General features: G+C 32.2%; 3 protein-coding genes across 3 annotated transcripts; 1 reads left to right on the top strand and 2 right to left on the bottom strand.

Moving 5' to 3' along the window:
- Nucleotides 1–2103: 2103 nt before the first annotated feature.
- LOC142219541 (cecropin-2-like) lies at nucleotides 2104–2488 on the bottom strand. Its single transcript, XM_075288484.1, has 2 exons — nucleotides 2328–2488; nucleotides 2104–2254 (listed from the first exon to the last, which is right to left on the bottom strand). Exons 1-2 carry the CDS (start codon nucleotides 2424–2426, stop codon nucleotides 2150–2152), a joined length of 204 nt encoding a protein of 67 aa, XP_075144599.1. The 5' UTR covers nucleotides 2427–2488; the 3' UTR covers nucleotides 2104–2149.
- An 8447-nt stretch (nucleotides 2489–10935) lies between these two features.
- On the bottom strand, nucleotides 10936–11591 carry LOC142219540 (sarcotoxin-1B). Its single transcript, XM_075288483.1, has 2 exons — nucleotides 11353–11591; nucleotides 10936–11255 (listed from the first exon to the last, which is right to left on the bottom strand). The coding sequence occupies exons 1-2, from the start codon at nucleotides 11449–11451 to the stop codon at nucleotides 11160–11162; spliced, it is 195 nt and encodes a 64-aa protein (XP_075144598.1). The 5' UTR covers nucleotides 11452–11591; the 3' UTR covers nucleotides 10936–11159.
- A 6827-nt stretch (nucleotides 11592–18418) lies between these two features.
- Nucleotides 18419–18954, top strand: LOC142224430 (sarcotoxin-1B). The gene is made up of 2 exons (XM_075294224.1): nucleotides 18419–18647; nucleotides 18746–18954. Exons 1-2 carry the CDS (start codon nucleotides 18549–18551, stop codon nucleotides 18839–18841), a joined length of 195 nt encoding a protein of 64 aa, XP_075150339.1. The 5' UTR covers nucleotides 18419–18548; the 3' UTR covers nucleotides 18842–18954.
- Nucleotides 18955–20369: the final 1415 nt, after the last annotated feature.

Raw genomic sequence — 20369 nt, 5'->3', positions numbered from 1 at the left:
GGAATGACTGCGCACTGCAAATAAACAGAACCATGGTGAATTATCAAGGTATGTCTCTATATTTTCTTGGTCTATGGTCTCATCATAGACCACGGAAATATAAGACATCTCAAGTGAATTCACAGCGCTGTAGTTCGTCAGCACACCGTAGAGGGCTCTTTTTGGTCTGCAATTAAGTGATTTTTTAATTTGGCTTTAATTTGCCTTCTTTCCTTTGTTCTCTTGTTGAAACACCAAATATTGTAAAAGCTTATAAAATGCTATCCATCCACACCTTTTGTGTAATGCAGATTGACTGATTTGTACGGTTATTCTCGTTTTCCAAAAAGTAATTGAGTCACTTGACTGCGCAATTGAGTGGAATGACTGCTCACTGCAAATAAACAAAACCATGGTGAATTCACTTGAGATGTCTATACCTTCCTTGGTCTATGGTATAGACATCTCAAGTGAATTCAACATGGTTTTGTTTATTTGCAGTGCGCAGTCATTCCTCTCAATTGCGCAGTCAAGTGACTCAATTACTTTTTGAAAAATGAGAATTACCATACAAAGCAGTCAATTTGCATTACAAAAAAGGTGAAGATTTATTGAATTTTATATGTTTTTTTTTTTCAATATTTGGTGTTTCATCAAAAGAACAAAGGAAAGGAAATAAATTAAAGCCAAATTATAAAATCACTCAATTGCAGACTTTGGTCTGCAATTGTAGTTTGTCTGCACACCCCTACGGTGTGCAGACAATCTACTGGGCTGTGAATTCACTTGAGATGTCTATACCTTCGTTGGCCTATGGTCTCATCCCAGCAAAAAAATTTGGAAGTTCTTCCAAATGCACAACTTTAAAAGCACTTCCAGAAGATGCACTCCCAATGATGGTCTTTATTTTAACTACATAGGAAGTTCTTTTAATCCAATTTTTTATAACTTGGTTTTTTCATACTTTTAATGGATAATTTTACCTTTTTTTGTTTCAAATAGATTAAAAACAGAGTAAGAATTCATAAAATGGTACAAATCATTAAAATTTTGTCGACAAAAATCCGCTAAATCCAATCTGAAAAAATATTTGAGGTCAAACGTTTCCGACAAGCGTTAGAATCCATTAAAATGATAAAAAAATATATAAAAATTATTTATTTGACTAAATATCTCAGAATTTTTTAATTTACATCCAAAACATTGAATTCGGCTCACACCTAAAGAAGTGATGCAAATTCAGTGCAACGTCTGTTGAAATGGAGAACTTCCGTCCTATGACAAGCCCAAGTTAAATTCATCGCTTCTACGTCAATCTTGCACCACTTCCGGATCCGAAAAGAATATAACTTTTTTGGCGACGCTTTTTTGCTGGGATGTCCATTCCCAATTGTTTTGTTTATTTTCCGTGTACTCAGCTTAATACGGAAAATCGTTTAAATTGTAATTAATAAAGGTACCATACTTTTAGGTAAAACTTTCAGCCAATCACAATAATAAAGCTGCCAGTTGTTCTAAATTTGTGCGACAAAAACGCACAAATTGAAAATGTTTTCAAATTCAATTAAATTTTTCATTGAAAACAAATTGTTGATAATTTTTTCAGTGTTTATTTGGTTACTATATGCTAATCAACCATGACTTAATAGAAACAGTTTAGTTAATATTTTCAGTTGTACAAATTGTATAAATATTTTTTTTATATATTAGGGCTGTTTTCTTTTTGTACTGGATGCAACATTTGTATGGGCTATCCAGAACATCGTTGCACTGGTGTTCTATCCAGAACATCTCATCAGTGCAAGTCGCGCCGATGTTGCCAGATTGTATTTCGATAAAGTGACGCTTCTTCGATTCACAATAGCAATTTATTGTGACTATTTTATCGAAAAACATGAAATTCAAAGTCATACAGTGTCATAAATAATCGCAGCAGTAAATATTTATTACTAATTGAAGCATTTCATACATTAAAAATGCAAGATTTCACTTCTTTTCTGTGATTGTTTTTAAACAGCTGATGACAGTGTTGCATATTTTTGGAGATGTCCTGGATAAACAGGTACTCTGTTTTATTTTAGTCCTTAACGGCTTAGCATATCCAGTGCTAAAAGAAAACAGCCCTATTATTTGCATAATAAATAACTAAAGTGTGTGCTGTGATTAATGATTAGGGTGCTTTGGTTCCTTCAAAGGTTGCCACAACATTAGCTGCCTGTTGGGCAATACCAAGAGCTTCAATTGTGGCATCGCGTGTATTTTGACCCGCACGCTCCTGTAACAGTAAGTGCAAACATATTACTACTCCATTGATTTTGTTTTCAATATTATTTAAAATAACCACTTACAATTTTCTTGCCAATTGTTTTCAACCATCCTGCTTCGCTTTGGCCCATGAATACTGCCATAATGGTAGCGAATAGAACGAAAGCTTTGTTAAAGTTCATCTTTATAGGACTCTAAAGAAATTTTTACAAAACTGATGGCAAACAATAATGCACGCTGATCTTTTATATTGGATAAAATTTTAACGAAAAACTATTTTGGTATTAAATCGCTAGAAAATTTCCATTGACATTTTCACTTGTGTAAATATTTTTTGAAATTTTATCATTTTAATAAATGACAATAGAGCTTAGTGAATATTGATACAGTGCTTAGACGATAAAGGTTATGGTGCGTCATGACAGCGCAATTGAGTGCGATAACTGCGCACTGCGAATAAAACAAAATCTTTGTGAATGGACTTGAGGCGTATATATCATAGACCCAGAAAAGTATAGACGTCTTTTGACAATTCACAATGATTTTGTTTATTTGTCAAAACCATGGTGAATTATGGAAGTATGTCTTTATATCATAGACCAAGAAAATATAGAGACAAACTTTGATAATTCACCGTGGTTTTGTTCATTTGCAGTGCGCAATCATTCCACTCAATGTGACTCAATTTCTTTTTGGAAAACGAGAATTACCGTACAAATCAGTCAATTTGCATTACAAAAAAGGTGTGGATGTATAGAATTTTATATGCTTTTACAATATTTGGTGTTCCATCAAGAAAACAAAGGAAAGAAAACAAATTAAAGCCAAATTAAAAAATCACTCAATTGCAGACGAAAAAGAGCCATCTACGGTGTGCAGACAAACTACAGCGCTGTGAATTAACTTTCGTTGTCTATACCTTCCTTGGTCTATGGTAAGTGTTTATATTTTCTTGGTCTAAGAAAGATATAGAGGTCTCATGTCCATTCACAATTATTTTGTTTATTTTCCTTGCGCAGTCAAATGACTCAATTTCATATTGGAAAACGAGAATTACCGTACAAATCAAATATTCTTTTATAAAATACGGTGTTTTATCAAAGAACAAATGAAAGAAACCAAAAATCACTGATTTCCAGACGAAAAAGTGTCATCTTAAGATAAGCAGTTAAACTGCAAGGGACTTGAGGCGTCTATATCTTTCTTAGTCTTTGATGCTACCAGTCTGGAGCAGCTCATGGTGGAAGATGACATGCTGACACACCTTGACGCATCCTCACCATAGACCAAGAAATATATAGACGTCTGAAGTCCATTTACAGCGCTGCTGTTTGTCTGCGCACCGTAGATGACACTTTTTCGTCTCCAAATGAATGATTTTTATACCCTCCACCATAGGATGGGGGTATATTAACTTTGTCATTCCGTTTGTAACACATGGAAATATTGCTCTAAGACCCCATAAAGTATATATTCTGGGTCGTGGTGAAATTCTGAGTTGATCTGAGCATGTCCGTCCGTCTGTTGAAATCACTCTAACTTCCGAACGAAACACGCTATCGACTTGAAACTTGACACAAGTAGTTGTTATTGATGTAGGTCGGATGGTATTGAAAATGGGCCATATCGGAGCACTGTTACGTATAGCCCCCATAGAAACGGACCCCCAAATTTGGCTTGCGATTGCTCTAAGAGAAGCAAATTTCATCCGATCCGTCTCTAACAACCATGCAAAAATTGGTCCACATCGGTCCATAATTACATAAAGTCCCCATATAAACCGATCCCCCGATTTGGCTTGCGGAGCCTCTAAGAGAAGCAAATTTCATCCGATCCGGCTGAAATTTGGTACATGGTGTTAGTATATAGTCTCTAATGACCATACAAAAATTGGTCTACATCGGTCCATAATTATATATAGACCCATTTAAACCGATCACCAGATTTGACCTCCGGAGCTCTTGGAAGAACAAAAATTATCTGATTCAGTTGAAATTTGGTACGTGGTGTTAGTATATGGTCTCTAACGTCCATGCAAAAATTGGTCGAAATCGGTCAATAATTATATATAGGCCCCATATAAACCGATCTCCAGATTTGACCTGCGGAGCCTCTTGGAAGAGCAAAATTCATCTAATTTGGTTGAAATTTGGTACGTGATGTTAGAATATGGTATCCAACAACCATGCAGGAATTGCTTCATATCAGTCCATAATTATATATAGCACCCATACAAACCGATCCCCAGACTTGACCTCTGGTGCCTTTTGGAGAAGGAAAATTCATCCGATCTGGTTGAAATTTGGTACGTGGTGGTAGTATATGATATTTAACAACCATGCCAAAAGTGGTCCATATCAGTCCATAATCGACATTTGGGTTTGGAGCCTCTTGGAGGAGCAAATTTCATCCGAGTCAGTTTAGGACATTGTGCTAGTATATGGCCGTTAACAACCATGCATAAGTAGGTCCATATAGGTCCATAGTTATATATAACCCTCAGATAAATCGATCCCCAATCATACAAAAATTGGTCCATATCAAGTTCTTAATTCTATATAGCCCCTATATAAGTGACCCCCATATTTCAATTATGGCTCTCTACGTACCGTGCAAAAGTCCATGTCGATTCGTAATTATTTGTAGACTTACCTATACATAACTTTTTTGTCTAATATATACCACGTATGGACTAACTCACAATTTAGAAAACGATGTTAAGAAGTTTTAAGATACAACAACTCAAGTAATTCGATTGTGGATGACAGTCTTTCGTAGAAGTTTCTACGCAATACATGGTGGACATAAGATTCGGCCTGGCCGAACATACGGCCGTATATACTTGTCAAATTTGTCTTTAATTTGTTTCATTTCCTTTCTTGTTTTGATGAAACACCAACTATTGTAAAGGCATATAAAATTCAGTACATCCACACCTTTTTGTACCCTTAACACATAGTGGTCATAGTATAATAACTTTGATCTGCCAAAAAATGTGCCTTCCAGATATATTGATTTTAGACCCCATAAAATATATACTGATCGACTCAGAATCACCTCCTGAGTCGATGATCTAGCGCTTGGTGTCCGTCTGTCCATGTATTTGTTGTTCGCATGATTCCGGTAGCAATTATTAACCGATTATAATGAAATTTGGTACAGGGTGTTTTTTGAGTACAAGGACGAAGGCTATTGAATTTGGAAGAAATCGGATCAAATTTAGATATAGCTCCCATATATATATTTATCACCCAATTTCGACAAATGGGGTCAGACTTAGATATATGATTTAGGGTATGATATAGTCGGTCCCGCCCGACTTTCTACTTTACTTACTTATTTTTAATGCAAATTGACTGATTTGTACGGAAATTTTCGATTTCCAATTAACAAAATTAAGTCGCTACACTGCGCAATTGAGTACGATGACTGCGCACTGCAAATAAATAAAATCATTGTGAATGGACTTAAGACGTCTATACATTGCTTGGTCTATGTCCTCACATATATGCACATAATTGAGTCTATGGTTAAAGGAAACTAAGCACTTATTTCAATATTCTCAAAGAGCTATTGTAATTTTTTAAAATAATAAAATTTATCTACACAAGTGAAAATTTAGACGGAAAATTTCCAGTAATTTAATACCAAAGTATTTATTAGTTTAACATTTTTCGGATATAAAAGATCAGGGTTCATTGTAGTTTGTCATCAGTTTGCAAGTGAACTACATGCGATTGAGTGCCCTACTGTTTCTTTAAAGTCCTATAAAGATGAACTTTAATAAAGCTTTCGTGTTATTCGCTGTCATTATGGCTGTATTCATGGGCCACAGCGAAGCAGCATGGATCCCATCACTTTTCAAGATGTAGGGTGGTGGATGCACCCTAAACCGAATTCACAGCGTATATTGTGTTGTTATTTATTAGGCCAATAATAAATAAAAATAAATAATATTTATACAAATGAAAACATTAACACAAATGGTTTTAAACATAGTTAAGGGCCATTTTCATGAAGCTCCATTAGGCTTTAACTCTCAGTTAAGAAAAAAATTTCCTTTTAAATTTAACGAAAATAATTTTTGGTAGTTTAGTGCCTAACTGATATATAAGCAAGACGAGAGATATATATGTAGAACGGTTTAAAGGTGGTTTAGCTAAGCTGCTCTAACAAAGCTTGAACTAACCCTTTCACTACCGATGTCCACTTAGAAGGACATTCGAAAAAGATACCAAATTCTATTTTTCCACTTAGTTTCGATTTATTTCACGATGTTATTTTAAAGCAGAGGCTTTAGTCTAAATAAGTTATACATTTTTTCTATATTGGTGAGCACTAAAATACATTTTTATAAACTTCTTTAACAATAAACGAAAAATGTATAGCGATTGAATCTCATAAAGAAATTCATTGATTGAAGCATCATTATTGTCATTATCTTAAAGTTTTGCCTAAAAGTATACTTCACTTATTGATTACAAAACTTTCCTATGTTAAGCAATAGACTTAGAAAGGCAAAGACGTCTCAATTCCATTCACAGCGCCGTATGGCACCATAGGAATGATCATAGCAGAGAGTAGGAAATCAAGACAACGAAACGGTGAAGTAAAACTGCGTCAGTAGGTGGTAGTCATGAGAAAAGATTCGCTAATATCATATAGTTTTTGTCTACGTTTCCCAGTTCAGTTCTCTGCCGGCTTTACGATACTTAAGGAAAATAGGATTTACTACTTTGTAAAAGCTAATGTTTTTTTTTAATATTTTCATACTATTAAATTTTTGGCAGCCAATTTGAAATTATAACTGCCGATACTTCTATAACCAATTTATCAAAGAAGCGATTCGACCGCAACGCCGGTGATACGAAAGAGCTGCGGTCATTATGCGACATCTATACGGTTGACATTTGATTTCTTTTGCAGAAGAGACATTTTCTTCCTCTTGTACCATAGACCAAGGAAGGTGTAGACATCTTAAGTAAATTCAGACTTGGCTTGCGGAGCCTCTAAGAGAAGCAAATTACATCCGATTCGGCTGAAATTTGGTACATGGTGTTGGTATATAGTCTCTAACAACCATGAATATTTATATACAGCCCCCATATAAACCGATCCCCAGATTTGGATTGCGGAGCCTCTAAGAGAAGCAAATTTCATCCGATCCGGTTGAAATTTGGTACACGGTGTTAGTATATGTGGTCGGACCAAATGGAATTTGGTTGATTTTGGTCCATTTTCGTCAAATCGGTAATTTTTCAAAATTTTCTATAGACATACAATTTTTACAAAATTTTTGTAGAAATAAAATTTTGACAAACATTTCTATAGAAATAAAGTTTTAAAAAAAATTTATAGAAATAAAAGTTTGCCAAAATTTTGTACGGAAATAAACTTAAAATAAATTTTGTATAGATACAAAATTATGCAAAAATTTTGTATAGGAAGAAAATAACTCTATAGAAATACAATTTTGACGACATTTTATATACAAGTAAAATTGTGACAAAATTTTCTATAGAAATAAAATTTTTACAAAATTTTCTATAGAAAAAAAATTGACAAAATTTTTTATAGAAATAAAATTTTGAGAAAATTTTCTATAGAAATAAAATTTTGAGAAAATTTTCTATAGTAATAAACTTTTGACAAAGTTTTCTATAGAAATAAATTTTGACAAAATTTTCTACAAAAGTAAAATTTTGCGATAATAATAGAAATAAAATTTGGACAAAATTTTTTATAGAAATAAAATGTTGACAAAATTGTATATAGAAATAAAATTTTGACAAAATTTTCTACAAAAATAAAATTTTGACAAAATTTTATATATAAATAAAATTTTGCGATAACTTTCTATAGAAATAAAAATGTTGACAAAATTTTCTACAAAACTAAAATTTCGCGATAACTTACTATAGAAAAAAATTTGGACAAAATTTTCTACAAAAATAAAATTTTGCGATAACTTTCTATAGAAATAAAATTTGGACTAAATTTTCTATAGAAATAAAATATGGACAAAATTTTATATAGAAATAAATATAAAAAAACATTTTGAATAAAAATTTGACAACATTTTCTATCGACATTTTATATACAAGTAAAATTGTGGCAAAATTTTCTATAGAAATAAAATTTTTACAAAATTTTCTATAGAAAAAAAATTTGACAACATTTTCTATAGAAATAAAATGTTGGAAAAATTGTCTATAGAAATAAAATTTTGAGAAAATTTTCTATAGTAATAAACTTTTGACAAAGTTTTCTATAGAAATAAAATGTTCTACAAAAATAAAATTTGCTTTAACTTTCTATAGAAATAAAATTTTGACATAATTTTCTATAGAAATAAAATTTGGACAAAATTTTCTATAGAAGTAAAATGTTGACAAAATTTTATATAGAAATAAAATTTTGACAAAATTGTATATAGGAATAAAATTGTGACAAAATTGTATATACTCGTAGAAATAAAATTTTGACAACATTTTCTACAAAAATAAAATTTTGACAAAATTTTCTACAAAAATAAAATTTTGCGATAACTTTCTATCGAAATAAAATGTGGACAACATTATATACAGAAATAAATAAAAATAAACATTTTGAATAAAACTTTGACAAAATTTTCAATCGACATTTTATATACAAGTAAAATTGTGGCAAAATTTTCTATAGAAATAAAATTTTTACAAAATTTTCTGTAGAAAAAAATATTTTGAGACAATTTTATTTCTAAAATTTTGGGAAATTTTCTATAGAAATAAAATTTTGCGATAACTTTCTATGGAAATAAAATTTTGACATAATTTTCTATAGAAATTAAATTTGGATAAAATTTTCTATAGAAATAAAATGTCGACAAAATTTTATATTGAAATAAAATTTTGACAAAATTGTATATAGAAATAAAATTTTGACAAAATTGTATATAGAAATAAAATTTTGACAAAATGTTATATATAAATAAAATTTTGCGATAGAAGTAAAATTTTGGCAAAATTGTATATAGAAATAAAATTTTGACAAAATTGTATATAGAAATAAAATTTTGACAAAATGTTATATATAAATAAAATTTTGCGATAGAAGTAAAATTTTGGCAAAATTGTATATAGAAATAAAATTTTGACAAAATTGTATATAGAAATAAAATTTTGACAAAATGTTATATATAAATAAAATTTTGCGATACTTTCTATAGAAACAAAAATTTTGACAAAATTTTCACCAAAAATAAAATTTTGCGATAACTTACTATAAAAATAAAAAAAAAATTGAAAAAAATTTCTACAAAAATAAAATTTTGCGATAACTTTCTATAGAAATAAAATTTGGACAAAATTTTCTATAGAAATAAAATGTGGACAAAATTTTATATAGAAATAAATAAAAATAAACATTTTGAATAAAAATTTGACAAAATTTTCTTTCGAAGTAAAATTATGGAAAATTTTTAGCTTTTTTATTAATTAAATTTGGAAAAATGGTCCGCTCGTACGAATTTTGGTCCAATTTTGGAAAAATGTTGGCCCAAAAGAAAAATTCATTGTGGCAACTCTGGTTAGGAACTAAACTACCAAAAGTTATTCGGTTAACCGGAGAGAAGATATCCGAAATATACTTTTTGTTAACTGAAATTTATAGTCTAACGGATCTTCATGAAAATGGCCGTTAACCAGCTTGTTTAATATTTTCAGTTGTATCAATATTGTTGTTATTTATTTATTTATCGATTAATTACATTTACAATAAAATTATAAATTTTGGGTTTATTTGTTTGGCTTGAGGTCATGGACTAATGAAAAATGCTGGTGTTAATGTTTTTCATTACTTTTTATTGAAATATTGCTGTTCTCGGATATTTCGATACACCATCGGTGATCATCTTCAGCGAGATAATATATTTTACAAAGTAATATCTCGCTGAAGGTGATCAATCCCCAGATTTGACCTCCGGAGCTCTTAGAGGACCAAAATTCATCGGATCCGGTTAAGATTTGGTACTTGGTGAAATTTTGTACATTGTGCAGTATATGGCCGCTAACAACCATGCCAAAATTGGTCCATATCCGTCTATAGTTATATATAGCCGATCCCCAAAAGTAATCTAGCAAAATTTTATTTCTATAGAAAATTTTGTCAAAATTTTATTTCTATAGAAAATTTTGTCAACATTTTATTTCGATAGAAAATTTTGTTAAAATTTTATTTCTATAGAAAATTTTGTCAAAATTTTATTACTATAGAAATTTTTGTCAAAATTTTATTTCTATAGAAAATTTAGTCAAAATTTTATTTCTATAGAAAATTTTGTCAACATTTTATTTTTATAGAAAATTTTGTCTAATTGAATTATATAGTATTTAATCGACCTATTTTTGTTTAATATATACTCCGTATGGACTAACTTAGACTTAAGTAGACGGTGTTAAGAAGTTTTAAGAAACCTTGCCATCGGCAAGTGTTACCGCAACCCAAGTAATTCGATTGTGGATGGCAGTCTTTAGTACAAGTTTCAATGCAATCCATGGTGGAGGGTACATAAGCTTCGGCCTGGCCGAACTTACGACCGTTTATACTTGTTATTATATATTTTTTTTTTAAATTTTTTTATATTTTTTATATCCACTTACAATCATCTTGACCCATGAGTACAGACATAATGACAGCGAATAACACGAAAACTTTGTTTGTTTATTATTATTTATTTACTTAGAACTAATACTAAATTTAGAGTAAATACAAAATTAGTATACAAATTAGGAATTTATTTTTTCTATGAGTGTAATTATACGAAAAAAATTTTTTAAAAGTACATTAGGTTTTATTCTTTGAAATAATTTATTAAATAAATAATAATATTATATAATAACATATTTATCAAGTTAATTTAATATACAAATTTAAAATTATTTGCCCTTGACAGTGGCAGCTACATTAGCGGCTTGTTGCGCAATACCAATCGTTTGAATTGCAGCATCTCGTGTATGTTGTCCAACGCGTTCCTGTAAAAATATACAATAAATATAATTTGGTTAATTTTTTATTATTATTAATTATTATGAAAAATATTTTGTGTGTTAAATTGAAATATTGGCTTACAATTTTCTTGCCAATTTTTTTCAACCATCCTGCTTCACCTTGACCAATGAATACGGCCAATACTAAGGCAACAAAAATGAAAATGTTATTGAAATTCATTTTGTAGATGACTTTTTAAACGCAAGTAATAATTTCTTAAAATGAAATGGATTATCGTACTTAATTCGCTTACAATGCTCGAATGCCCACTGATGTCACAACCAATGTTACGTTACAATTTTATAGTAAACGTCAAGCTCTGTGATTCATTACTTGAGCATTATGGGTGATGATCAGCGATTACTATCAATGAACCACACTTATTGAGCGTGCCATAAAATTATGATTTTCTAGACATAAAAGCATTTCGGTACTTTGTGCCGTTGTTGTTCTTCGATTGCACAGGGGATTTTTTTAGGAACTATATCCATCATTGTTGGTTTATTTCTGAGTAGCATGCATTTAATTAAAAACAAGTAAAGAAAGTCTAAAGTCGGGCGGGGCCGACTATATTATACACTGCACCAATTTGTAGATCTAAATTTTCGATACCATATCACATCCGTCAAATGTGTTGGGGGCTATATATAAAGGTTTGTCCCATATACATACATTTAAATATCACTCGATCTGGACAGAATTTGATAGACTTCTACAAAATCGAGTCTATAGAAAATTTAAGTCGGCTAATGCACTAGGGTGGAACACAATGTTATTAAAAAACAAGTAAGTAAAGTCTAAAGTCGGGCGGGGCCGACTATATTATACCCTTCACCCCTATGTAGGGCAAAATTTGTGTTACCATCTCAACTACTTCACATTTGCTGGAAGCTATATAAAGGAGACAATTTTTTTACTTCTACAAAATCTCTAGAATTAAAATTTAAATCGGCTAACGCTATCCAGTTAATTGGAGGAAACTTCCATTGAAAATGGGTCTAAAATGTGTAACAGTCTACCATATTTCCCCAACTCTGGTGTACGTATATATGGGAGCTATATATAATCTAAACCGATTTTGACTAAATTTGACATGTATAGTTAGAATAATAATTCTGCTATCTATGCGAAATTTCACGTAAATGGGAGTATAACTTTGGCCTCCCTGGTCATATGAGTGCAAATCGGACGGAAGATATATATGGGAGCCATATCTACATCTGATCCGATTTCAACTAAATTTGCCACAATTGCCTATACTACTAAACGTACTCCATGTGCGAAATTTGAAGCAAATCACGCCAAAACCCTGGATTTTTAGACCATATAAGTCCAAATCGGGCGAAAGATATATATGTGAGCTATATCTAAATCTGAACCGATTTTAACAAAATTTGACACACTTAACGATACTATTAAACGTACCCCTTGGGATCTATATCTAAATCTGAACCGGTTTGGCTGATATTTTGCAAGATTTTCGAGCAGCTATATCTAAATCTGACCCGATTTTTTCCAAAACCAATAGCGATTGTCTCTGTCCCAAAAAACGACCCTATGCCAAATTTGAGAACGATCGGACTTAAACTGCGACCTGTACTTTGCGCACAAAAATACATGAACAGACAGACAGACGGACGGACAGACAGACGGACATCGCTAAATCGACTCAGAATTTAATTCTAAGACGATCGGTATACTAAACGATGGGTCTATGACCAATATTTCTTGACGTTACATACAAATGCACAAACTTATTATACCCTGTACCACAGTAGTGGTGAAGGGTATAAATATAGGAAACATTTAAATCTGAAGCAATTTTAAGGAAACTTCTCAAAAGTTTATTTATGATTTATCGCTCGATATATATGTATTTATTAGAAGTTTAGGGAAATTAGAGTCATTTTTACAACTTTTCGACTAAGCAGTGGTGATTTTACAAGGAAAATGTTGGTATTTTGACCATTTTTGTCGAAATCGGAAAAACATATATATGGGAGCTATATCTAACTCTGATCCGATTTCAACCAAATTTGGCACGCATAACTACAATGCTAATTTTACTCCCTGTGCAAAATTTCAACTAAATCGGAGTTAAAAATTGGCCTCTGTGGTCATATGAGTGTAAATCGGGCGAAAGCTATATATGGGAGATATATCTAAATCTGAACCGATTTCAACCAAATTTGGCTGCCTAGCAACAATCCTAATTCTACTCCCTGTGCAAAATTTCAACTAAATCGGAGTTAAAAATTGGCCTCTGTGGGCAAATAAGTGTAAATCGGACGAAAGCTATATATGGGAGCAATATCTAAATCTGAACTGATTTCAACCAAATTTGGCACGCATAGCTACAATACTAATTCTACTTCCTATGCAAAATTTTAATTAAATCGGAGTAAAAGATTGACCACTGTGGTCATATGAGTGTAAATCGGGCGAACGATATATATGGGAGCTATATCTAACTCTGAACCGATTTCAACCAAATTTGGCACGCATAGCTACAATGCTAATACTACTCCCTGTGCAAAATTTCACTTAAATCGGAGTAAAAACTTGGCCTCTGTGGTCATATGAGTGTAAATCGGGCGAAAGCTATATATGGGAGATATATCTAAATCTGAACTGATTTCAACCAAATTTGGTACGGATAGCACCAATGCTAGTTCTACTCCCTGTGCAAAATTTCAACTAAATCGGAGCAAAAAATTGGCCTCTGTAGTCATATGAGTGTAAATCGGCCGAAAGCTATATATGGGAGCTATATCTAAATCTGAACCGATTTCAACCAAATTTGGCACGCATAGCTACAATACTAATTCTACTTCCTGTGCAAAATTTCAATTAAATCGGAGTAAAAGATTGGCCACTGTGGTCATATGAGTGTAAATCGGGCGAACGATATATATGGGAGCTATATCTAAATCTGAGCCGATTTCAATAAATTTTGGCATACTTGACTACACTACTAATTGTACTCCTACTGCAAAATTTCAACCAAATTGGGGTAAAACTCTAGCTTCTGGGACCGTATTAGTCCATATCGGGCGAAATATATATATGGGAGCTATATCTAAATCTGAACTGATTTCTTCCAAAATCAATAGGGATCTATTCTGAGTCAAAACACATACTTGTGCTAAATTTCGATTGGACTAAAACTGCGATCTAGACTTTGATTACAAAAATGTGTTCACGGAAAGACGGACATCGCTATATCGACTCAAGAGCCCAACCTGAGCATTTTTGCCAAAGACACCATGTGTCTATCTCGTCTCCTTCTGGGTGTTGCAAACATATTCACTAACTTATAATACCCTGTTCCACAGTGTGGCGCAGGGTATAAAAAACTAAATCCGGCATAGTTACCAGTATATTTACAATTCTAGGCAATTCGGGTATCCCAAGGAGTTAAATCGAGAATCCCAAGGATTGTTGCCCGATTCCATGTTAAACTCAATGACAAGGGACCTCCATTTTACAGGCGAGTCCGAACGGCAAAATATCACCAGAACTTCTGAAAAACTCAGAAATATCACCAGCATTACTGAGAGGGGATAACCATCGCAGAAAAATTTTTTGGTGTTCGGTCGAAGCAGGAATCGAACCCACGACCCTTTGTATGCAAGGCGGGCATTCTAATCATTGCCCACGGTGGCTCCTATTTCGATGGGTTACAAACGGAATTATTATACCCCCATGCCCATTCTGTGATGGTGGGTATAAAAACGGTATGTCACAGAAGTCCGTCTTCTACACGTAGACAAGGAATATGATCACCTCCTAGAGCAAAATGTTATTTTTGGACGGGGAGAAAATAACTTTTGTGCCACAAAAATTTTACTATCTCGCCAAACATATAATGTTGGCGGAAATCAGATACATAATGTTTGCTGTCCAAAAATAAACATTGATCATATTCCTTCTCTGGGTGTATGCTAATCAAACGACGCAATCGTATTTTAAGGCCTAGAGCTAAAGACAAATTTTAATTTTACACACAAAAAATATTTTTTGTCTCCAATCAAAAAAATATTTGTTGTCCAATTAATTTATAATTGAAATGTCTTCAATCACAGAAATGATAGTATCAAATAAAAAAATAATTGAAAATCAATTTAAAAATTTAATTAATCCAATTAAAAAAATTTATTGATACTATTAATTTTTGTTTCAATTAAAAAATTTGTTAAATCAATTAAATTTTTAATTGAGTATTGTTGGAAAAATGTTCGTGAATTTTTTTCTGCGTACAAGTTTCGACAAATCATACTTTTGTATATTTTATTAGAGAATGAAGCTGCCGAGTAGCACCGCCCATTTTAGCTACCTCCGACTATTTTTGGTCAATCAACGCCGCACAGTGTGTCCTTCCCATACATTCGACGGCCAAAAATAGAAGGAGTTGTACGAGAGTAATGAAATTTGGCACGAGTTCCTAATATAATAGAATTAAGAAAATTTCAAAGTATCGACAAAATCGGTTCAGATTTAGATATAGCTCCCATATATATCTTTCGTCCGATATGAACTTATACGGCCCTAGAAGCCAGAGTTTTACCCCAATTTGGTTGAAATTTTGCACTAGGAGTACAATGAGTAGCATAGTCTAGTGTGCCAAATTTTATTGAAATCGGTTCAGATTTAGATATTGCTCCCGTATATATCTTTCCCATACAAATAATATTTCAAAAATGCCATATCTTCTGTAAATTTATAACTAGAATGTTTATTTTTCGCAAAAATGCATACAGCATCTATTAAATGCTGTTTTGAAAATATGAAGAAAATCAGCCCACTGTAACACCCGTCCCCCGTACAACCCCCATACAAAAATTGTACAGTTCACTCTATTTAATTTATTAACAACATTTTCACATCTTCGTGATAATCTAATTTTTTAAGCTTCAATTTCGTTCTTAATAAATTGATGTATGGGTCGGAGGATATCAACAAATAATGCATTACGTCTTCGTTAGTAGAACAGCGCCCAGTCTTGCGCGAGTTATATAGCCTATAACGTTTATAGTCTTTATTCCTCGCTTCCTGCTTCATTATGGTATGTAAAAATTTATTTAAAAAAAATAATAACTGATATATATAGCGTTATATTTTCTAATTTTGCAAAAATAAATTGCACATCAACATAGGTTCTATTTTTAGAATGACTGCAAGAACTGCTACAATTTTAAAAGATTCTACACATTGCGTGTAATAATAAGTGACGTTATTATTCATTCAACCCCAACGTCTTTAATAGCTCAGTGGATAGAGTTGGCGGCTGGTGTGCGAACATCTGGAGTTCGAGCCCAACTCATGCTCAAGTTTTCATTATGGTATGTAAAAATTTATTTAAAAAAAAAAATAATAACTGATATGATTTTAATTTCAGTGTACGAGCACTTTATACACAATTATCTTACAAATATACTATTTATAGTAATAGACATGCACACAGGCAAAACAACAACAAGCTGTAACGAAAGAAAGAGTGCGCAGTTGTTGATGCACTCGTAAAATAACGCATAACTCATATTTTTTACTGTAATTTTTTGGTTTTCCATTGTTTTTTTGGCCGCGGGCAAATATGGGCACAATTTTTTTTTTTTGAATCTGTTAGCTGAGACCCTCAGCTTTAATTTGGTATAGGACTCCATGTTTCGCACTGCTTCGCACACAACTAAAAGTTTAACGGAAAATCATAAATGTTTATTTTTTTGGCCCAAAATAAAAAAAAACAATTTGTTGTTTTTTTTTTAATTTTTATTTTTTTTTTTTAACTTACATAATGCTTGATGCCTATTTAAAGTGAAAAAAATTTCTATAAGGTACACCCGGTGTATAGTTTATAAGTAACAATGTTTTAAATATGACATAGAAAACTAACCTATTTGAGACTTGTTCACATATGTCAACTTTGCGCTGCTCGGGACAGAAAACCAATGGAGATATTTGCATAAAATTTTACACACATGACCTTTGTAATATAGTTTAACCAACTGTGCAAAAATCATCAAAATCGGAGAGCAGGTCCAAAATGATTTATTGCCGCAGCGGACACAGTGTGCGCCGTCGCCGATTAAGCGGCTCATCCCGAGAACAAAATTTTCACTTCAATGCCAGATTAGTTGTACAATTAATCCCATAGCGGTATGGATACATTTAATTTATATAATTTAATAATTACAGCAAATTTTTACTTCAATCAAAAAAATATTTTTTGTTCAATTAATTTTTAATTGAAATGTCTTCAATCACAGAAATGATAGTATCAATTAAAAAATTAATTGAAAATCAATTAAAAAAATAATTAATCCAATTAAAAAAATTAATTGATACTATTAATTTTCGATTTTTTTCCAATTAAAAAAATTATTGAAGCAATTAAATTTTTAATTGAATATTTTTGGAAAATTTTTCGTGAAAGTTTCGAAAAATCATACTTTTGTATATCTTATTAGAGAATGAAGCTGCCGAGTCGCACCGCCCATTTTAGCTACCACGCCGTCGCCGATTAAGCGGCTCATCTCGAAAACAAAATTTTCACTTCAATGCTTATATAATTTAATAATTACAGCAAATTTTTACTGGAAGCCGTTCGTTTACACAAAAAATAAAAAACCGCAAAAGAGGGCCAGAGAGAGAGAGAGAGAGCGAGATCAAATTTGACATTTGAAAAACAGAGAGTTTACAGGAAATTTTTTCTCAGCTGTTTTTTTAATCATAAACAAATCATACGTATTTCAGTATCATTTAGAAAAAATGGCTATTTGGGAATTATTAAAGAAAAAATACAAGTATAGCCAACATCTCTAGCAAGAACCAAATTTACAGATAAGGGAAATGAATACATTTAGAAATAATATTTTCGTTCGTTCCCATTTCTTGGGGTTTTTTCTTTTCCTTTTTAATTAGATGCATGCAGTTCAGAAAAATACCAACAATTATGGCTTGAGTTTCAAAGCAAAAAAAAAAAAAAATCCCCTACTTAATAAAAGAACAACAACCGCACAAAGCACCCAATGTTGTTATGTATAGAAATCACCCACAAATATAGTCCACGTTCCGTAAGTGTGGTTCATTGATAGTAATCGCTGATCATCAGCTATAATGCTCAAGTAATGAATCACAGAGCTTGGCGTTTACTATAAAATTGTAAAGTAACATTGGTTGTGACATCAGTGGGCATTCGAGCATTGCAAGTGAATTAAGTGTGATATTCCATTTCATTTTAAGAAATTATTACTTGCGTTTAAAAAATTATTCACAAAATGAATTTTAATAATGTTTTCATTTTTGTTGCCTTAGTATTGGCCGTTTTCATTGGTCAAGGTGAAGCAGGATGGTTGAAAAAAGTTGGCAAGAAAATTGTAAGTCTATATTTCAATTTAATACACAAAATATTTTTCATAATAATTAATAATAATAAAAAAATTAACCAAATTATATTCGTTGTATATTTTTACAGGAACGCGTTGGACAACATACTCGAGATGCTGCAATTCAAACCATTGGGATTGCCCAACAAGCCGCTAATGTAGCTGCCACTGTGAAGGGCAAATAATTTTAAATTTGTATATTAAATTAGCTTGATAAATAATTTATTTAAAATTAATTTTAGTTATGGTATATTAAATTATTTCAAACAATAAAACCTAATGTTCTTCTAAAAAAAAAGGTTTTCGTGTAATTACACTCAAAGAAAAAATAATCCCATTTTTATACCCTCCGCCATAGTATGGGGGGTATATTAACTTGGTCATTCCGTTTGTAACACATCGAAATATTGCTCCAAGACCCCATAAAGTATATATATTCTGTGTCGTCGTGAAATTCTGAGTCGATCTAAGCATGTCCATCCGTCCATCTGTTGAAATCAGGCTAACTTCCGAACGAAACAAGCTATCGACTTGAAACTTGGCATAAGTAGTTGTTATCGATGTAGGTCGGATGGTATTGCAAACGGGCCATATCGGTCCACTTTTACGTATAGCCCCCATATAAACGGACCCTCAGATTTGGCTTGCGGAGCCTGTAACAGAAGCATATTTCATCTGATCCGGCTGAAATTTGGTACATGGTGTTGGTATATGGTCTCTAACAACCATGCAAAAATTGGTCCACATCGGTCCATAACTATATATAGCCCCCATATAAACCGATCCCCAGATTTGGCTTGCGGAGCCTCAAAGAGAAGCAAATTTCATTCGTTCTTGCTGAAATTTGGTACATGGTGGTGGTATATAGTCTCTAACAACCATGCAAAAATTGGTCAACATCGGTCCATAATTATATATAGCCCCCATATAAACCGATCCTCAGATTTCGCTTGCGGAGCCTCAAAGAGAAGCAAATTTCATCCGATCCGGCCGAAATTTGGTACATGGTGTTAGTATATGGTCTCTAAAAACCATGCTAAAATTGGTCCTCATCGGTCCATAATTATGTATATCACCCATATAAACCGATCCCCAGATTTGGCTTGCGGAGCCTCAAAGTGAATCCGATCCGGTTCAAATTTAGAAAGTGGTGTTAGTATATGGCCGCTAACAACCATACCAAAATTGGTCCATATCGGTCTATAGTTATATATAGCCGATCTCCGATCACACAAAAATTGGTCCATATCGGTTCATAATCATAGTTGCCACTCGAGCCAAAAATAATCTACCAAAATTTTATTTCTATAGAAAATTTTGTGAACATTTTATTTCTATAGAAAATTTTGTCAAAATTTTATTTCTGTAGAAAATTTTGTCAAACTGAATTATATACGTATTTAATCGATCTTTTTATACCCACCACCATAGAATGGTGACGGGGGTATAATAAGTTTGTCATTCCGTTTGTAACACATCGAAATATCGATTTCCGACTATATAAAGTATATATATATTCTTGATCAGGGAGAAATTCTAAGACGATATAACGATGTCCGTCTGTCTGTCTGTTGTAATCACGCTACAGTCTTCAATAATGAAGCAATCGTGCTGAACTTTTGCACAAACTCATCTTTTGTCTGCAGGCAGGTCAAGTTCGAAGATGGGCTATATCGGTCCAGGTTTTGATATAGTCCCCATATAAACCGACCT

This window comes from Haematobia irritans, chromosome 1 (genome assembly GCF_050003625.1).
Source record: "Haematobia irritans isolate KBUSLIRL chromosome 1, ASM5000362v1, whole genome shotgun sequence".
Classification (NCBI taxonomy): Eukaryota; Metazoa; Arthropoda; class Insecta; order Diptera; family Muscidae; genus Haematobia; species Haematobia irritans.
Note: the sequence above shows the minus strand (reverse complement) of the source record. Positions and strands in the feature narration are given on the sequence as shown.